Consider the following 20,247-nt stretch of genomic DNA (forward strand, 5'->3'; position numbering starts at 1 on the left):
GTGTTGTTTCTAACTTTGTTGATTCCAAAATGGCGGATATTCCTCTGGCTGTTTTGGGTTGTGAGCGCCGTTCTCAGATTATGCTTTTTCCATAAAGTTTAAAAAAAATCTGACACAGAGGTTGCATTAAGGAGAAGTCCATCTTTAATTCTGTGAATAACACTTGTATCTTTTATCAATGTTTATTATGAGTATTTCTGCAAAATCACCGGATGTTTTGGAATCAAAACATTACTGCACGTAAGGCGCCAATGTAAACAGATTTTTGGATATAAATATGCACATTATCGAATATATTGTGTAACATGATGTCCTATGAGTGTCATCTGATGAAGATCATCAAAGGTTAGAGATTAATTTGATCTATATTTCTGCTTTTTGTGATTCCTATCTTTGGCTGGAAAAATGGCTGTGTGTTTTTTCGACTTGGCTATGACCTAACATAATCATATGTTGTGCTTTAGCTGTAAAGCATTTTTTAAATCAGACATGATGGGTATATTAACAAGATGATTATCTTTCATTTGCTGTATTGGACTTAATGTGTGAAAGTTACATATTTAAAAAAAATATTCTTGAATTTCGCGCGCTGCCTTTTCAGGGGAATGTTGTCGAGGGGTTCCGCGCTAGAAAGGTTAAGGCACAATTGCAATTCTTACATGCCACTAGATGGCAATCAGAAACAGGAGAGGCTACTGCTGACCTGCAAAACAACTCGTAGAGTCAGAACCAGAGAGACGGGGAGGGAAAGGTAGAGTCAGAACCAGAGAGACAGGGAGGGAAAGGCAGAGTCAGAACCAGAGAGACAGGGAGGGAAAGGTAGAGTCAGAACCAGAGAGACAGGGAGGGAAAGGTAGAGTCAGAACCAGAGAGACAGGGAGGGAAAGGTAGAGTCAGAACCAGAGAAACAGGGAGGGAAGGGTAGAGTCAGAACCAGAGAGACAGGGAGGGAAAGGTAGAGTCAGAACCAGAGAGACAGGGAGGGAAAGGTAGAGTCAGAACCAGAGAGACGGGGAGGGAAGGGTAGAGTCAGAACCAGAGAGACGGTGAGGGAAAGGTAGAGTCAGAACCAGAGAGACGGGGAGGGAAAGGTAGAGTCAGAACCAGAGAGACGGGGAGGGAAAGGTAGAGTCAGAACCAGAGAGACAGTGAGGGAAAGGTAGAGTCAGAACCAGAGAGACAGGGAGGGAAAGGTAGAGTCAGAACCAGAGAGACGGGGAGGGAAGGGTAGAGTCAGAACCAGAGAGACGGGGAGGGAAAGGTAGAGTCAGAACCAGAGAGACAGGGAGGGAAAGGTAGAGTCAGAACCAGAGAGACAGTGAGGGAAAGGTAGAGTCAGAACCAGAGAGACAGGGAGGGAAAGGTAGAGTCAGAACCAGAGAGACAGTGAGGGAAAGGTAGAGTCAGAACCAGAGAGACAGGGAGGGAAAGGTAGAGTCAGAACCAGAGAGACAGGGAGGGAAAGGTAGAGTCAGAACCAGAGAGACGGGGAGGGAAGGGTAGAGTCAGAACCAGAGAGACAGGGAGGGAAAGGTGGAGTCAGAACCAGAGAGACAGGGAGGGAAAGGTAGAGTCAGAACCAGAGAGACAGGGAGGGAAAGGTAGAGTCAGAACCAGAGAGACGGGGAGGGAAAGGTAGAGTCAGAACCAGAGAGACAGGGAGGGAAAGGCAGAGTCAGATAGTGACGATTAGTGTGACATGTGGCGCAGAATGTGGTATTCACCAGGAGGGGACATGGGGAACTTGATGATGGCTTCAGGCCTGGGAGCCACTGGCTGAACGGGCCGTGTCTGTTTGGCTGCCAGCTTCTTCAGACTGACCCTCCTCTTCTCAAACATCTCCTGCATGGACACCTGCTTTTGAAACACCTTCTCCACCTGCTCCTGTTAACACACACAGAGGGGAGGGAGGGTTAGATGCTGACATTTTGAGGGTGTAGCTCAATAGTAAAAGATGTCTTCCTCTCCTCGTCTCTATTCAATCGTTTGATTATACTTGGGGCCAGGAGTTTTTCCTGACCACGTGGAGAGGAAAAACCTGGAAAAATATCTCAACCTCCTGGTCACGTCTCGTGTTCAAAACAACTGGCCCACCAAATACAATGTTTTCTCATGTAATGTATATCTGGTGCCTCTATGGGGCGCTACCTACCCTGAGCTCTGGGTTGAGGATGGAGTCATAGTCCCTCCAGATGGCCTTGAGGTCGGTGATCTGGTGTTGGGCGGCCGTGTCCAGGTACTTCTCCAGCTCCTGCAGCGCGGCCTCCGCCCCGTCCTGAGACTGACATCTATCTACCGGCTGGGAGGCAAGGAGGTAGATCCCTTCCTCACACCACCTCGATGCCTAGGGAGGGAGAGGGATGCATTATACCACAGGTCAGAGGGAGAATGAATCCTTACCTGGCTGAACTCAAACCCGAACTCTTATACCTTGACACTTGTCAAACATCTGAAAGATTCCATCAGCTCTCACCTACTAGAGGGCTACATTGACCAATCACCCGGTTACTGATCCCATCTAAACCAGGGTTTGCCAGTGTTTCCATGACCCTACTTCTCCCCTCCAGCCCTCACCTTCTCAGGACAGTGGTGCAGCTCCATGGCCCTACTTCTCCCCTCACCTTCTTCAGACAGTAGTGCAGCTCCATGACCCTACTTCTCCCCTCCAGCCCTCACCTTCTCCAGACAGTGGTGCAGTTCCATGGCCCTCAGGAGGAGGACCTTCTTGGTCTTGAGGAAGGAGGTGACCTCATCACACACGGCCCTCAGCTCACTGCACTTTGGCAGGATGGAGTCCTCAGCATAGTGAGCACTCTCAATCAGCCCATCCCCCTCAGTGGCCAGGGACAGAGCCCAGTCTAACACATCCTGGAGAGAGACACAGGCAGGTGAGAACACACACACACACACACACACACACACACACTACACAATAAAACAAAATAAATATGAACAAAGCAATCATAATGGAAAGCCATTAAATCCATGTTACTTCCTAGTTGCCTCTGAAATAAAGACCGATGCATAACAGCCAACTCATCATTTTACACAACGTATACAGTCTGTAAAGATTTTACTGTGGATGTTCTCGGCCTTATTGCAGGCATTGTGGTTTCAGTTCATGTCCATATATGTGATGGGAATGTAGAACGAGGGAGCAGGCTGTTTCTGTGGTGCAGAACCAGAACCAGCACCATCCACTCTACCACCACACAACACAGACAATCTGTCTCTCTCTCCCTCCTTAAGTCCCCTTGAATGAAGCAGCACAAGACATATGATGTCATTTCTCCAAGAAAATAATAGCAGCACATATAGCAGGTGTTGTACATGTTTAGATACACAGTCATATCCATGGCAACAGGCCATGTTTTCTAGTCACATGGGGACTACAGCAGTAATGTATGTGTGAACCAACCAATAGGAGGTATGGTCCACTGCACGTGAGTCTCATCTGTAAAGTCAATACTGTCATTGAGATGAATGGGGTCTATAATGTACTGGGGTACAACTAGAGTGGAAACAGGATACGACCCATGTCAGCTGGTGGAATCTCATCATTCAAGTTTCTACATTCATTTCACTCATCGTGTTTTGGATCTGTTAGACAAGTTGATGAGCTATGGGGAGGATGTTGTGTGCTATTGGGATGAAGTGTGTGTGTTTGTGTCTTACACAGGCTTTCTCCTCCTGGCTGTTGAGTTCTCGTAGGATGTGTTCTGCATGGGCAGGACTGATGCCAACCTCCGAGAATGCCTCTATCCGCTCTGACACCACATCCAGCTGGGCACGCACCTGAACACCCATAGTGAGGGACAGGTAGAGTCAGAACACACACACACACACACACACACACACACACACACTACAAATTGACAAACAGTGACTGGGACTACATCTCCCATGATGCTCGTGTGTCCCTGTTCCCCTCACCTCACGGAAGTAGTATTCAAAATGGCGGAGCTGCAGACACTGTTCCAGCTTGGTCTGGTGTCTCTCCCAGAAATCATCAAACGCCGTCTCTGTCTCATCCAGCTGGCCCAGCAGTCTACACACGGATGGAGGAAGAACGGTAGACGAATGAAGGGATGGAGAGAGAGAGATGGAGGGAGGGAGGGAGGGAGGGAGGGAGGGAGGGAGGGAGGGAGGGAGGGAGGGAGAAATGAAAGGGGAATGAAGGGATGGAGAGGAGAACCTGAGTCAAAGAAAAAAAAGCTAACAATGGTATTTCAGCTTGGATCTCAAAGTATCACTAAGTGAAACCAGAAGTACCTATTCATTGAAACCAAACCAAGTCCTGTGTTTAATCAAATCCCTTACATAACCTACTCCTCCAAGAGCAGAGCACTTTACAGTATAACCAACATAATGTTTTGGGTTATGAAACACTGCAGTTTTCTTTCCTTTGTTCTCCCAATTCTGCTCAGCAGCTGTGAGTGCTGCCACTATGCATCCTATCCCCGTACTCCCAAAATACACCAGAATGGCACGGGGGCAGATTTCACTGCAGCGCGGCAGAACACAGCCTAAAAGGTTCAGGGTCATGATGGGAGATGAGAGAGTAGACTTCTAGGTAACTTCTAGCAAGACACACACCAGCATTGATACTAGAGAACATGAATCTTGACTGTTCCATAACCAGTTGGACCTCAGGATCTCTCGGTCTTATTTCCTATCTCTGTTGCTCCTACTGTACCCTGTCCCTTTCTCAACCTATTTCATTAGCATTAAAGGGACAGTTCACCTTAAAATGGATATGGTGCTAAACTTTTCCATTAATTTAAGATTGAGGAAAACATACAGATTTAGTATGATCTAAACAACACAACTTTAGACTACTTCTTAGGTATGAGAGTACCTCTAAGCCTAACCCTTGACCCCTGTCCACTCTGACCTCTGCACGGTGGCCAGGTTCTCCAGCTCGTCCTGGTTCATTTTATAGTCGGGTTCTCTCTGCAGGGGCTCGTTGATGCTCTCCAGGAGCCGGCCTCCCTGGCCCAGTGCCACACACAGGTCCTCCTGGGAGAGAGACAGGACATGGACACATCAGTTAGAGGGATCTACCATTGGACAGTACAGAGTATACAGTCTCAGCTACAGCCAAAGTCTGTTCTTCAGTATATCTTTCCCCTGAGAAACACAAACATCAGGAAGAAATCAGGAACTGAATGTTTAACCGTGCCTTGAATTTAAAATGAATTGACCTCAACACTATCACTTAAAACATGGAGGTTTTGGTAATAGTCTGTATATTAATGACTTGGTCTCTCTGTGCCATTACCTTCATCTGTCCCTTCTTCTCGGTGTGTGTGGCCAGCAGGTTGGACGTGGCCTGGGCGTCGTTGGGTAGCTCGGTCTCGGCCAGCTCCGTCCCAAACGACTGCAGGGTCTGAGCCGTGGTCTTCACCATCAGAGCAAAGGCCTCGATAGCCTGAGGACCGGACAAACACAACCCAATTGTGTCATCACTGGTTAGAAACACACACACATCCTATTGAGATGGGGTGGACTAATGGGACAGTCTAGAATGAGTTCAGTTCAGTGACCTGATATCAAGTTGGGATTGGGCCCTATGTAGTCTGTCAGGAGTCTGGTGAGAAGGGTATGGTAGTAGGGTACTCATGGTGCGGTGTGAGATCCAGGTATCATGTTGGGATTGGGCCCTATGTAGTCTGTCAGGGGTCTGGTGGGAAGGGTATGGTAGTATGGTACTCACGGTGCGGTGTGAGATCCAGGTATCATGTTGGGATTGGGCCCTATGTAGTCTGTCAGGGGTCTGGTGAGAAGGGTATGGTAGTAGGGTACTCACGGTGCGGTGTGAGATCCAGGTATCATGTTGGGATTGGGCCCTATGCAGTCTGTCAGGGGTCTGGTGAGAAGGGTATGGTAGTAGGGTACTCACGGTGCGGTGTGAGATCCAGGTATCATGTTGGGATTGGGCCCTATGCAGTCTGTCAGGGGTCTGGTGAGAAGGGTATGGTAGTAGGGTACTCACGGTGCGGTGTGAGATCCAGGTATCATGGCAGTAATCCTGGGTTCCTCCCAGCTCCTGGGGCAGCTGAGTCCGGTCGATGTAGGCATGGAGCTCAGTCACAGAGCTCAGCATCACCACCTGAGACACAGGGAGGAGAGTCAACACACATGAACCTACATATGAGACGCATACAAAGGTCCACTAACGTCCTCACATCAGACGAGCACATGCATATAAAAAAAACATACCGGCACCTTCATCTTGAACTCATCCCTGTTGAACTTGAAGAAGATGTCGGAGAGCGTCCGCTGGAATAAGGTGGAGGGCCGCAAGACCAGAACCAGCTGTAAATGCACTGGGAATGAGCCCTGTGGAACACACACATTCATTACTTTGTGTTGTTGTTGGGGGATAAAACTTCAGAGGTCTTATGGACTTGAATGGAATTCATTGATACAAATTAACTGAACATACATACACATGCCTTACTGGAAAGAGTGGTAAATCAGGGCAGTGGTTCATCTTGGTAAGCAAATCCAGTGATCTTGTGTTTTAGCTTATTGTCCTGCTGAAAGGTGAATTTTTCTCTCAGTGTCTGGTGGAACGCAGACTGAATCAGGTTTTCCTCTAGGATTGTGCCTGTGCTGAGCTCTATTCAGTTTATTTTTATCCTACAAAACTCCCTAGTCCTTGCCGATGACAAGCATACCAATAACATGATGCAGCCACCACCATGGTTGAAAATATGAACTGTGGTAGTCAGTGTTGTGCTGGATTTCCCCCACATTATTTGCAGTTTTACTTTTGTACCTTAATGCAAACAGGATGCATGTTTTGGAATACTTTTATTGTGTACAGGCTTCCTTCTTTTCACTCTGTCATTTAGGTTAGTATTGTGGAGTAACTACAGTTTCCTCCTATCACAGCCATCATACTCTAACTGTTTTAAAGTCACCATTGGCCTCATGGTCAAATCCTGGAGCGGTTTCCTTCCTCTCCGGCAACTGTGTTAGTGACTGGGTGTATCGATACACCATCCAAAGTGTAATTAATAACTTCACCATGCTCAAAGGGATATTTAAATGTCTGCTTTGTCCATTTTTAGCCATCTACCAATAGGTGCCCTTCTTTGTGAGGCATTGGAAAACCTCCATGGTCTTTGTGGTTGAATCTGTGTTGGAAATTCACTGCTTGACCGAGGGACCTTACAGAAAATGTTATGTGTGGGGGTACAGAGATGAGGTAGTCAATTATGGTAAACACTATTATTACACACACAGTGAGTCCATGCAACTTATTACGCACATTTTTACTCTTGAACTTATTTAGCCTTGCCGTAGCAAAGGGGTTGAATCCTTAAATACTTGTAAATATTTCTAAAAACATAATTACATTTTGACATTATGGGGTATTGTGTGTAGGACAGTGACACAACATATAAATGTAATCCATTTTAAACTCAGGCTGTAACACAACAACATGCGGAGAAAGTCGAGAAGTGTGAACACTTTCTGAAGGCCCTGTAAGCCAGATGGTTAGTGGCTTGTTGTAACAGGAGTTGTGAATTACTCTGCTCTACAGGGGTGGTCTTCAATCGATAACGCAAGACTAGCTAGAGTAGGACAACCTTCCTCAGCCTCAGGCACACAAACAACACTACCCGCTGTAGAACCTACACCCCCACAGTGATGCAGCATCACCACACTCTACTGCTGCTGGCTACAGCTGACATATATAGCAGGCTGAGTGGGCATAACACTGATCCCTGGAGGAGGGAGGGATAGCGCTTCAACCAACATCACTGGAGGTGCAGACAAAAATATCTAGTGCATGTTATAAAACAGGTGCATCTCTCGCTTGTTTTAGAATAGGTACTTTTATTGAATTCTTTGGGTTGAAAATACTGAGAAGAGATTTCGCCAGAAATTCTATTCTTATTTACAGTAAAAGTGACCAAAAAATGACAATACGTTATTTACCATTAATTTCTATTGGGCACAACAATCTGAAACACAGACAAAACAAACTGCAAATGCACCCACGTTTATTGAGCTTCAAGCTTGATGTAGTCATTGTGTGCTAGGAATATGGGACCAAATACTACATTTAACTAAATCCAAATACTTATGACACCTTCAAATTGGGGGACTTTAATTTCTAAACAGTGAAACAGATACAGGGCCTTCAGAAAGTATTCATACCCCTTGACTTATTCCACATTTTGTTGTGTTACAGCCTGAATTTTTCTCACCCCTTATCCAGATACAAGATGTAATCACTGTCAAAAAGTTATTCTACAAAGTATTCACTCAGGGGTGTGAATACTTCTGTAAATGAGATATTTCTGTATTTCATTTTCAAGAAATGTGCAACATTTTCTAAAAACCCATTTTCACTTTGTCATTATGGGGTATTATTGCGTGTAGGTGGGTGAGAAAAAAACATGATTTGATCAGTTTTGAATTTAGGCTGTAACAACAAAATGTGGAATAAGTCCAGGGGTATGAATACTTTCTGAAGGCCCTGTATGTATGAAAATACCCTCAAATAAAAGGTGACGTTCTGTACTGTCGCCTCATATTAAACATTTGATCTCAAATCCAAAATGCTGGAGTATAGAGACAAATTAAACGTTTTAGCCTAACTGTTCAAATAAATACGTGGAGGTTTGTAACCACAGTAAAACCTCTGCAAATCACAATTCCATTTAGCAGAATAAGGCTCTATTTCAGCAGTATGATGTCATTTCATATTGCCAAACGGCTGCTTCCCAGAGACTAGCCCACTACATCCACACACAGCTGCTTACCTACCCTGCAAGACCACGTTGCCATGGAAACTGCACTCCTTGGGAGAAAGAGATCAGGTTCCACACAGTGACGGTTTCCACGTCTGTCACACAGCCAGTCTATTTTTTATTAATGAATTGCATCTAGTAAATAAAGGACTGCTCTTTCTCACTGAAAAAAAATGTGTCAATGACCAGGCTTCGAACCTGGATCTCAAGACTGCTTTAGCCCACTGAGCTAAAGACCTAGGCATTTGCTAACACGTGTCTTCAGGTGTCAGGCAAGGTCCATCAAATCTGAGTGTATTACTGAACTACCACCGCAAAATCAAATGAAGAGATCCTGAGAGATAAAACGTGTTAATCTTCATTACCTCACTCTCATTATTTATCTCCTAATCAATGATCCAGCGCACGGTCACACTGTCTGTCCTGCACATGACACTCAAACAAATGACTTGATCTGTTTGGGACTGATGGCTGTATGGGACTGGAGCAAGCCTGTTGTGATTGGAGCTTGACTGTTATTAGGCTCCTCCTCTCAGTAGATTTGAACCCTATTTGCACATATGGCCCTTTCCTATCACAGTAACCCATCAATATTTTTGGAGAGCTTGGAGTTTACTGACACTAAAATCATAAAAGCACTTTAACAGCGGCCGGGTGAACGTTAAAAACCATTTAATGAGAACATGGAAGGAGGGGCTGCTTGACCTTCAAACTGTGATTTCCATAACAATACCATTCCATGTAGTCTGACTCTGGTGTAGCCAATGAAAGCTCATGTTAAACCCAGCTACACAGTATATGTTATACTGTCGGAAGTAATAATGGAACACACATCAGTCTGGGGGGAACTCACCCCATCCACCGCTAACGTGTAGCAGCACCCACTTAGATGATAGGTGGTGGCCATGTAACAGAACAGTCAAACCGCTGAGTAGCCTGCCACCACCGCTAACGTGTAGCAGCACCCACTTAGATGATAGGTGGTGGCCATGTAACAGAATACTCAAACCGCTGAGTAGCCTGCCACCACCGCTAACGTGTAGCAGCACCCACTTAGATGATAGGTGGTGGCCATGTAACAGAACAGTCAAACCGCTGAGTAGCCTGCCACCACCGCTAACGTGTAGCAGCACCCACTTAGATGATAGGTGGTGGCCATGTAACAGAACACTCAAACCGCTGGGTAGCCTGCCACCACCGCTAACATGTAGCAGCACCCACTTAGATGATAGGTGGTGGCCATGTAACAGAACAGTCAAACCGCTGAGTAGCCTGCCACCACCGCTAACGTGTAGCAGCACCCACTTAGATGATAGGTGGTGGCCATGTAACAGAATACTCAAACCGCTGAGTAGCCTGCCACCACCGCTAACGTGTAGCAGCACCCACTTAGATGATAGGTGGTGGCCATGTAACAGAACAGTCAAACCGCTGAGTAGCCTGCCACCACCGCTAACGTGTAGCAGCACCCACTTAGATGATAGGTGGTGGCCATGTAACAGAACACTCAAACCGCTGGGTAGCCTGCCACCACCGCTAACGTGTAGCAGCACCCACTTAGATGATAGGTGGTGGCCATGTAACAGAACACTCAAACCGCTGAGTAGCCTGCCACCACCGCTAACGTGTAGCAGCACCCACTTAGATGATAGGTGGTGGCCATGTAACAGAACACTCAAACCGCTGAGTAGCCTGCCACCACCGCTAACGTGTAGCAGCACCCACTTAGATGATAGGTGGTGGCCATGTAACAGAACAGTCAAACCGCTGAGTAGCCTGCCACCACCGCTAACGTGTAGCAGCACCCACTTAGATGATAGGTGGTGGCCATGTAACAGAACACTCAAACCGCTGGGTAGCCTGCCACCACCGCTAACGTGTAGCAGCACCCACTTAGATGATAGGTGGTGGCCATGTAACAGAACACTCAAACCGCTGAGTAGCCTGCCACCACCGCTAACGTGTAGCAGCACCCACTTAGATGATAGGTGGTGGCCATGTAACAGAACACTCAAACCGCTGAGTAGCCTGCCACCACCGCTAACGTGTAGCAGCACCCACTTAGATGATAGGTGGTGGCCATGTAACAGAACACTCAAACCGCTGAGTAGCCTGCCACCACCGCTAACGTGTAGCAGCACCCACTTAGATGATAGGTGGTGGCCATGTAACAGAACACTCAAACCGCTGAGTAGCCTGCCACCACCGCTAACGTGTAGCAGCACCCACTTAGATGATAGGTGGTGGCCATGTAACAGAACAGTCAAACCGCTGAGTAGCCTGCCACCACCGCTAACGTGTAGCAGCACCCACTTAGATGATAGGTGGTGGCCATGTAACAGAACAGTCAAACCGCTGAGTAGCCTGCCACCACCGCTAACGTGTAGCAGCACCCACTTAGATGATAGGTGGTGGCCATGTAACAGAACACTCAAACCGCTGAGTAGCCTGCCACCACCGCTAACGTGTAGCAGCACCCACTTAGATGATAGGTGGTGGCCATGTAACAGAACAGTCAAACCGCTGAGTAGCCTGCCACCACCGCTAACGTGTAGCAGCACCCACTTAGATGATAGGTGGTGGCCATGTAACAGAACACTCAAACCGCTGAGTAGCCTGCCACCACCGCTAACGTGTAGCAGCACCCACTTAGATGATAGGTGGTGGCCATGTAACAGAACAGTCAAACCGCTGAGTAGCCTGCCACCACCGCTAACGTGTAGCAGCACCCACTTAGATGATAGGTGGTGGCCATGTAACAGAACACTCAAACCGCTGGGTAGCCTGCCACCACCGCTAACGTGTAGCAGCACCCACTTAGATGATAGGTGGTGGCCATGTAACAGAACACTCAAACCACACATCAGCTAGCGGTTACAGTGGAACAGCTGATTTGGTCATTTATTCAGGACATGTTTTTCGATCTCCAATGTCATTCTGTAGGGAGTACCATATAGACAGAACATTGATCAGGATAACCTTTACATATGTCAGCTACAGAGGAAGACACAGAGGAAGATCCAGCATACAGCATAACAAACACATTCATGAGATATGCCATCACATACACACACCCTCCTGTCACTGGGAAGCCCCATACAAACAGATACATACACAAGCACACACATACCAATATATCCTTTCTACAGGAAGTCTCTTCCCCATCACACCCAGCTGAGTAGCCGGACACCACTATCTCTCCCCCATCACACCCAGCTGAGTAGCCTGACACCGCTAACTCTACCCCATCACACCCAGCTGAGTAGCCTGACACCACTATCTCTCCCCCATCACACCCAGCTGAGTAGCCTGACACCGCTAACTCTACCCCATCACACCCAGCTGAGTAGCCTGACACCACTATCTCTCCACATCACACCCAGCTGAGTAGCCTGACACCGCTAACTCTACCCCATCACACCCAGCTGAGTAGCCTGACACCACTATCTCTCCCCATCACACCCAGCTGAGTAGCCTGACACCACTATCTCCCCCATCACACCCAGCTGAGTATCCTGACACCACTATCTCCCCCATCACACCCAGCTGAGTAGCCTGACACCACTATCTCCCCCATCACACCCAGCTGAGTATCCTGACACCACTATCTCCCCCATCACACCCAGCTGAGTAGCCTGACACCGCTAACTCTACCCCATCACACCCAGCTGAGTAGCCTGACACCACTATCTCTCCCCCATCACACCCAGCTGAGTAGCCTGACACCGCTAACTCTACCCCATCACACCCAGCTGAGTAGCCTGACACCACTATCTCTCCACATCACACCCAGCTGAGTAGCCTGACACCGCTAACTCTACCCCATCACACCCAGCTGAGTAGCCTGACACCACTATCTCTCCCCATCACACCCAGCTGAGTATCCTGACACCACTATCTCCCCCATCACACCCAGCTGAGTAGCCTGACACCACTATCTCCCCCATCACACCCAGCTGAGTATCCTGACACCACTATCTCCCCCATCACACCCAGCTGAGTAGCCTGACACCGCTAACTCTACCCCATCACACCCAGCTGAGTAGCCTGACACCACTATCTCTCCCCATCACACCCAGCTGAGTATCCTGACACCACTATATCCCCCATCACACCCAGCTGAGTAGCCTGACACCACTATCTCCCCCATCACACCCAGCTGAGTAGCCTGACACCACTATCTCTCCCCCATCACACCCAGCTGAGTAGCCTGACACCACTATCTCTCCCCATCACACCCAGCTGAGTAGCCTGACACCACTATCTCTCCCCCATCACACCCAGCTGAGTAGCCTGACACCACTATCTCTCCACATCACACCCAGCTGAGTAGCCTGACACCACTATCTCTCCCCATCACACCCAGCTGAGTAGCCTGACACCACTATCTCTCCCCCATCACACCCAGCTGAGTAGCCTGACACCACTATCTCTCCCCCATCACACCCAGCTGAGTAGCCTGACACCACTATCTCTCCCCATCACACCCAGCTGAGTAGCCTGACACCACTATCTCTCCCCATCACACCCAGCTGAGTAGCCTGACACCGCTATCTCTACCCCATCACACCCAGCTGAGTAGCCTGGCACCACTAGCTCTCCCCCATCACACCCAGCTGAGTAGCCTGACACCACTATCTCTCCCCATCACACCCAGCTGAGTAGCCTGACACCACTATCTCTCCCCATCACACCCAGCTGAGTAGCCTGACACCACTATCTCTCCCCATCACACCCAGCTGAGTAGCCTGACACCACTATCTCTCCACATCACACCCAGCTGAGTAGCCTGACACCACTATCTCTCCCCCATCACACCCAGCTGAGTAGCCTGACACCACTATCTCTCCACATCACACCCAGCTGAGTAGCCTGACACCACTATCTCTCCCCATCACACCCAGCTGAGTAGCCTGACACCACTATCTCTCCCCCATCGCACCCAGCTGAGTAGCCTGACACCACTATCTCTCCCCATCACACCCAGCTGAGTAGCCTGACACCGCTATCTCTACCCCATCACACCCAGCTGAGTAGCCTGGCACCACTAGCTCTCCCCCATCACAACAAGCTGAGTAGCCTGACACCACTATCTCTCCCCCATCACACCCAGCTGAGTAGCCTGACACCACTATCTCTCCACATCACACCCAGCTGAGTAGCCTGACACCACTATCTCTCCCCATCACACCCAGCTGAGTAGCCTGACACCACTATCTCTCCCCCATCACACCCAGCTGAGTAGCCTGACACCACTATCTCTCCCCATCACACCCAGCTGAGTAGCCTGACACCACTATCTCTCCCCATCACACCCAGCTGAGTAGCCTGACACCGCTATCTCTACCCCATCACACCCAGCTGAGTAGCCTGACACCACTAGCTCTCCCCATCACACCCAGCTGAGTAGCCTGACACCACTATCTCTTTCCCATGCTGCTCGTCTCCCTAGCGGGTTCCATCTCATTCACACGCCCCCCTCCACCCTACTCCTCTCCATAGCCCAGCCCCTCTCCCTCCCCCTGCACGGCCCCCTCCTCCTCCTCTCCATAGCCTTCTCCCTCCCCTGTATGCCCCTCTCTCATCCTCTCCATAGCCCAGCCCCTCTACCCCCCGCCTCCCTCCTCCTCCTCTCTATAGCCCAGCCCCTCTACCCCCCTGCCTCCCTCCTCCTCTCCATAGCCCAGCCCCCTCTCCCCCTCCTCCTCCTCTCCATAGCCCAGCCCCTCTACCTCCCGCCTGCCTCCCTCCCTCCTCCTCTCCATAGCCCAGCCCCTCTCTCATCCTCTCCATAGTCCAGCCCCTCTACCCCCTGCCTCCCTCCTCCTCCTCTCTATAGCCCAGCCCCTCTACCCCCCCTGCCTCCCTCCTCCTCTCCATAGCCCAGCCCCCCTCTCCCCCTGCCTCTTCCTCTCCATAGCCCAGCCCCTCTACCCCCCCCTGCCTCCTCTCCATAGCCCAGCCCCTCTACCCCCTCCTGCCTCCCTCCTCCTCCTCCTCTCCATAGCCCAGCCCCTCTCTCTCCCTCCTCCTCCTCCTCTCCATAGCCCAGTCCAATCTACCCCCCTGCTTCAGAACCAGGCAGTGCAGTGCCTAGGGGTGAGTAATGACACCAACCCTCTGCTCCTCACACTGCAGGCCCACAAGGACACAGTCACAAATCATACTGGTAATCACAATCACAATCACAGACACTGCATGCTTGAGGCTGTGTGTGAGTGTGTGCGTGTGTGTGTATGTGCGCGTTTGCCCTTGGGGCCACCACACTGATACTGTACTCTACTAATCAGCAGGTTTCCCCAGTCTGTTTACACACTACTATCACTGTAGGGAAATCAATGAACACACCCACACTTAACAGAGGCTTACAGAGGACGAATGTCCTACCTCAGCAATGTTAACAGCTCAACACCAGCCTCCTCCCCTCCCTTGTCACATGGACATATCCAATGGGCTGGAACGGGCCGTTATGGCTGGAATTATTGGGGGGCTGACAGGCCCATATAAGGAGAATGATGGAGACATTATGGTTTGCTGATGGGTGAGCTAAAAGGTTAACATTTGTCAATGTTATATTTATAGAAAAGTAATATTTCTGTTTTGTTGGGTCTGTTTCATAACTCTGCATTTATTACCAACAATATGAAGATCACAGATGTGAAGCCTGTATCAAGTTATTATGATGGTGATTCCTGGAACTCATTGTGGGTGTTTCATGTTCATCACCCTATCCCCTCCCTAGTCAAATCAGCCTATCCCCTCCCTAGTCAAATCAGCCTATCCCCTCCCTAGTCAAATCAGCCTATCCCCTCCCTAGTCAAATCAGCCTATCCCCTCCCTAGTCAAATCACCCTATCCCCTCCCTAGTCAAATCACCCTACCCCCCTAGTCAAATCACCCTATCCCCCTAGTCAAATCACCCTATCCCCTCCCTAGTCAAATCACCCTATCCCCTCCCTAGTCAAATCACCCTGTTCCCTCCCTAGTCAAATCACCCTATCCCCCCCTAGTCAAATCACCCTATCCCATCCCTAGTCAAATCACCCTATCCCCTCCCTAGTCAAATCACCCTATCCCCTCCCTAGTCAAATCACCCTATCCCCTCCCTAGTCAAATCACCCTATCCCCTCCCTAGTCAAATCACCCTATCCCCTCAGCTACATCCACAGCTGTTGAGCTGTCACAGCCTGTACCACATGCAGTGAGAGTGACAGACAGACACACAGATACACACTAACTATTTGCACATCATTACAACAATGTATATAGACATAATCACATTTGAAATGTCTTCATTGTTTTGGAACTTTTGTGAGTGTAATGTTTACTGTTCATTTTTTATTGTTTATTTCACTTTTGTTCATTATCTATTTCCTTTGCTTTGTCAATGTAAACATGTTTCCCATACCAATAAAGCCCATAAATTGAAATTGAATTGAGAGAGAGAGAGAGAGAGAGAGAGAGAGAGAGAGAGAGAGAGAGAGAGAGAGAGAGACAGAGAGACAGAGAGAGAGCGAGTGACAGCGAGAGAGAGAGAGCGAGACAGCGAGAGAGAGAGCGAGAGAGAGAGAGCGAGAGAGAGTCAGCGAGAGAGAGCGAGAGAGTGAGAGTCAGCGAGAGAGAGCGAGAGAGTGAGAGAGAGAGAGCGAGAGAGAGCGAGAGAGAGAAAGAAGAAAAGAGAACTAGAGGAGCATGTGACAGACTAGAGAAGGAGAGAGGAAGAGTGTACAGTAGAAGAAAAGACAGAGGTGTAAAAGGGTGATTATTACTAAATATTTTCTCAGATTGTTCTAGCAATTCTAACATAGACACTTTTGGGAGGAAAAATGTTCAACAAGCTTTTTACATTTGTATCACAAACAATGTGAGAAAATCCAGATGAAAGTGGCCATATAAGGCCCTTTTTAGACCTATACATGCCTCCTGTGATACCCTATGATCTGTGAGCCGTACATGATACAGACAACATCTTGGTGCCAATATACTCCTTATAGTGTGTTCTAAAATACGGAGTAGGAAATCCCATCGCTCTCCCTCTCTCTCCTGCAGGTTGAAGTGAGTGTTATGTTGTATAATCTGAAAGGAGGAGATGCTACAGTGCCCTCCTGCAGGTTGAAGTGAGTGTGATGGTGTATAATCTGAAAGGAGGAGATGCTACAGTGCCCTCCTGCAGGTTGAAGTGAGTGTGATGTTGTATAATCTGAAAGGAGGAGATGCTACAGTGCCCTCCTGCAGGTTGAAGTGAGTGTGATGTTGTATAATCTGAAAGGAGGAGATGCTACAGTGCCCTCCTGCAGGTTGAAGTGAGTGTGATGTTGTATAATCTGAAAGGAGGAGATGCTATAGTTCTGCCCTCCTGCAGAACTAGGCTAGTAGTTAGTTTCACCAGACAGCAAGACACCTCATGGAGAAGTCTGCACTGTGCCACTACTCTGATATACAAAGGTTTCCTGTCGCTCAGGACATCTCGAACACCTGTTAAAGTGTATGTCTTAATAGATTACACACACACCCTCAGCATACAGTGTTAATGAGGCGTGCGCACACACACACACACACACACACACACACACACACACACACACACACGGTTACTCACTGCAATGCGTAGCAGGGTCCCCTTGACGGCGGTCCATCTGTCCTGGCGGCGGTCGATGACCAGGATGAAGCCCACTCCAGACGCTGTCACACTGCAGGAGAGCGAGACACGGTCACCACAGCAACATGGATGTGTGTGTATGTTACCACGGTTACATGGATGTGTGTGTATCCTCCTAATGACAGGACCCTTGACTGCTCCAAGATCACAGGCTACCCACAGGCAGTGGCATTATTACGCTCAATCCCTGTGTGTGTGTGGGAGTGTGTGTAGATTGTGTACAAAAGTACGAGGAGAGTGTCGCTGGCAGCACACGTTTACATCTCAGTCAATTAGCAGATGCTCTTAACAAGAGTGACAACCACACACACAGAAATGTGAAAGAGTCAATGCTGCTGAGGTGGTCCATATACATCAACACAGCCATGAGCAAATCCATCATCCATCCATCACCCTGCTGTGCACGCACACACGCACACACACACGGTAGAAAACACACTACCAAAATGTTGCCTCTTCCTCAGGTTAATCCGATTGATGTGACACGACAGGATACGTCTGTTATTCCCAAATGTTATTCCCAAAACCTCCTCAATAGAATGTCATCTCCTTCTCCCATTCCTTTTCTCTGTTATTCCGGTTTTCCCTCTCTGCAGATCCCGTTTGTTAAGCACCAGTGTTCTGTTTACAGCTCTGATAGAACGGGAGCCCCCCGAGAACAACGATCCTCTGCCTACCCGCTTCTCTACACCAGCCAATCAACTCAGCCCTGCATCTCCCCCATAGCCTATCACAGAGCAGCATACGGATGATGGACAGCGGTGGCGGGAGTGTGTTTGAATGGCTCATGAGCAGAGGGGGGCGGGACATCTGATGGAGAATGAGATGGGATCCACCCCCCTTTAGCTGGTAGGTGAGGGAACCGCAAAAGTGTCATTAATTCAATTGCCGCCATGACAGTGTCACACACACACACACACACGCACACACACACACACACAGCTTTCTTCTCGCTTTAGCTATAGAGCTTCCCCTCCCCTCCCCCTCGTCTCATTGGCTCTATCTCTCTCTCTCCCTCTTTGCTCAGCAGCATGTGTGTTGGCAGTGAGGAGAGCACAGAGGTAAAGGACAAGGAGGAAGCCATAGAGATAGAAAGAGAGAGATTTATAGAAATGAAGGTAGAGATGAACAAAGAGAGGACAGAGAGAAAAAGGAGAGGAGAAAGTGCAGAGAGCATCTTGTGAGATAAAACAGACGGTGATATGATTTTATCCAGTGGTACTAATCAGGACCGTCCATAGTGCTGAACTGGCAGCATGATGGATGTTTCTCTATAGGACACTGTGTTAAATACAACACTCTGATTCAGAGATAAACTCATAGTAATTAAACACCCAGGACACCCGGTCTATACCCCCACAATACCCCCGCTTTCTCTTTTATATCTCCTCTTCCAGCTCCCTCTTTCTACCCCCTTACAGTCACTCACGCTTTTGGTCTGGCGAGTGTGCTAGAGAGAGAGAGAGAAAGAAAGAGTGAGTAAGTAAGCAAGAGAGAAAGGGAGAGGCACAGAGAAAGAGAATGAAAGCAAGGGAATAAATGAAAGCAAGCTAGAGAGCACAACAGAGAAAGCACCCCCCCTCTCTCAATTCAATTCAATTCAAGGGGCTTTATTGGCATGGGAAACATATGTTAACAGTGCCAAAGCAAGTGAGGTAGATAATATACAGAATTGAAATACACAATACAAATGAACAGTAAACATTACACTCACAGACGTTCCAAAAGAATAAAGACATTTCAAATGTCCAAATCCAATTTGTAAGTCGCTCTGGATAAGAGCGTCTGCTAAATGACTTAAATGTAAATGTCATATTATGTCTATATACATTGTTGTAACGATGTGCAAATAGTTAAAGTACAAAAGAGAAAATAAATAAACATAAATATGGGTTGTATTTACAATGGTGTTTGCTCTTCACTGGTTGACCTTTTCTTGTGGCGACAGGTCACAAATCTTGCTGCTGTGATGGCACACTGTGGAATTTCACCCAATAGATATGAGAGTTTATCAAAATCGGGTTTGTTTTCTAATTCTTTGTGGGTCTGTGTAATCTGAGGGAAATATGTGTCTAATATGGTCATACATTGGGCAGGAGGTTAGGAAGTGCAGCTCAGTTTCCACCTCATTTTGTGGGCAGTGAGCACATAGCCTGTCTTCTCTTGAGAGCCAGGTCTGCCGACAGCGGCCTTTCTCAATAGCAAGGCTATGCTCACTGAGTCTTTACATAGTCAAAGCAATTCCCTTAAGTTTGGGTCAGTCACAGTGGTCAGGTATTCTGCCACTGTGTACTCTCTGTTTAGGGCCAAATAGCATTCTAGTTTGCTCAGTTTTTTTGTTAATTCTTTCCAATGTGTCAAGTAATTATCTTTTTGTTTTCTCATGATTTGGTTGGGACTAATTGTGTTGCTGTCCTGGGACTCTGTGGGGTCTGTTTGTGTTTGTGAACAGAGCCCCAGGACCAGTTTGCTTAGGGGATTCTTCTCTAGGTTCCTCTCTCTATAGGGGATGGCTTTGTTATGGAAGGTTTGGGAATCACTTCCTTTTAGGTGGTTGTAGAATTGAACGGCTCTTTTCTGGATTTTGATAATTAGCAGGTACTGGCCTAATTCTGCTCTGTGTGCATAATTTGGTGTTCTACGTTGTACACAGGGGATATATTTGCAGAATTCTGCATGCAGAGTCTTAATTTGGTGTTTGTCCCATTTTGTGAATTCTTGTTTGGTGAGCGGACCCCAGACCTCACAACCATAAAGGTCAATGGGTTCTATAACTGATTCAAGTATTTTTAGCCAGATCCTAATTGGTATGTCGAA

General features: G+C 48.1%; 1 protein-coding gene across 13 annotated transcripts in view; it reads right to left on the minus strand.

The window, feature by feature from the left end:
• Positions 1–20,247, minus strand: part of LOC115132300 (guanine nucleotide exchange factor DBS-like) — a 77,852-nt gene that overhangs the window by 11,428 nt on the left and 46,177 nt on the right. For 11 of the 13 annotated variants that reach the window (XM_065024394.1, XM_065024382.1, XM_065024384.1 and 8 more), the window contains 10 exons: positions 17,371–17,461; positions 6,223–6,342; positions 5,996–6,112; positions 5,282–5,431; positions 4,895–5,019; positions 3,934–4,048; positions 3,676–3,795; positions 2,677–2,868; positions 2,153–2,344; positions 1,725–1,884 (listed from right to left, as the gene is read on the minus strand). In XM_065024394.1, the coding sequence (XP_064880466.1) occupies positions 1,725–1,884; positions 2,153–2,344; positions 2,677–2,868; positions 3,676–3,795; positions 3,934–4,048; positions 4,895–5,019; positions 5,282–5,431; positions 5,996–6,112; positions 6,223–6,342; positions 17,371–17,461 (1,382 nt within the window). The remainder of the gene's footprint in view (positions 1–1,724; positions 1,885–2,152; positions 2,345–2,676; positions 2,869–3,675; positions 3,796–3,933; positions 4,049–4,894; positions 5,020–5,281; positions 5,432–5,995; positions 6,113–6,222; positions 6,343–17,370; positions 17,462–20,247) is intronic. The other 2 variants (XM_065024390.1, XM_065024375.1) reach the window with 1 other exon arrangement.

This window comes from Oncorhynchus nerka, linkage group LG2 (genome assembly GCF_034236695.1).
Source record: "Oncorhynchus nerka isolate Pitt River linkage group LG2, Oner_Uvic_2.0, whole genome shotgun sequence".
Classification (NCBI taxonomy): Eukaryota; Metazoa; Chordata; class Actinopteri; order Salmoniformes; family Salmonidae; genus Oncorhynchus; species Oncorhynchus nerka.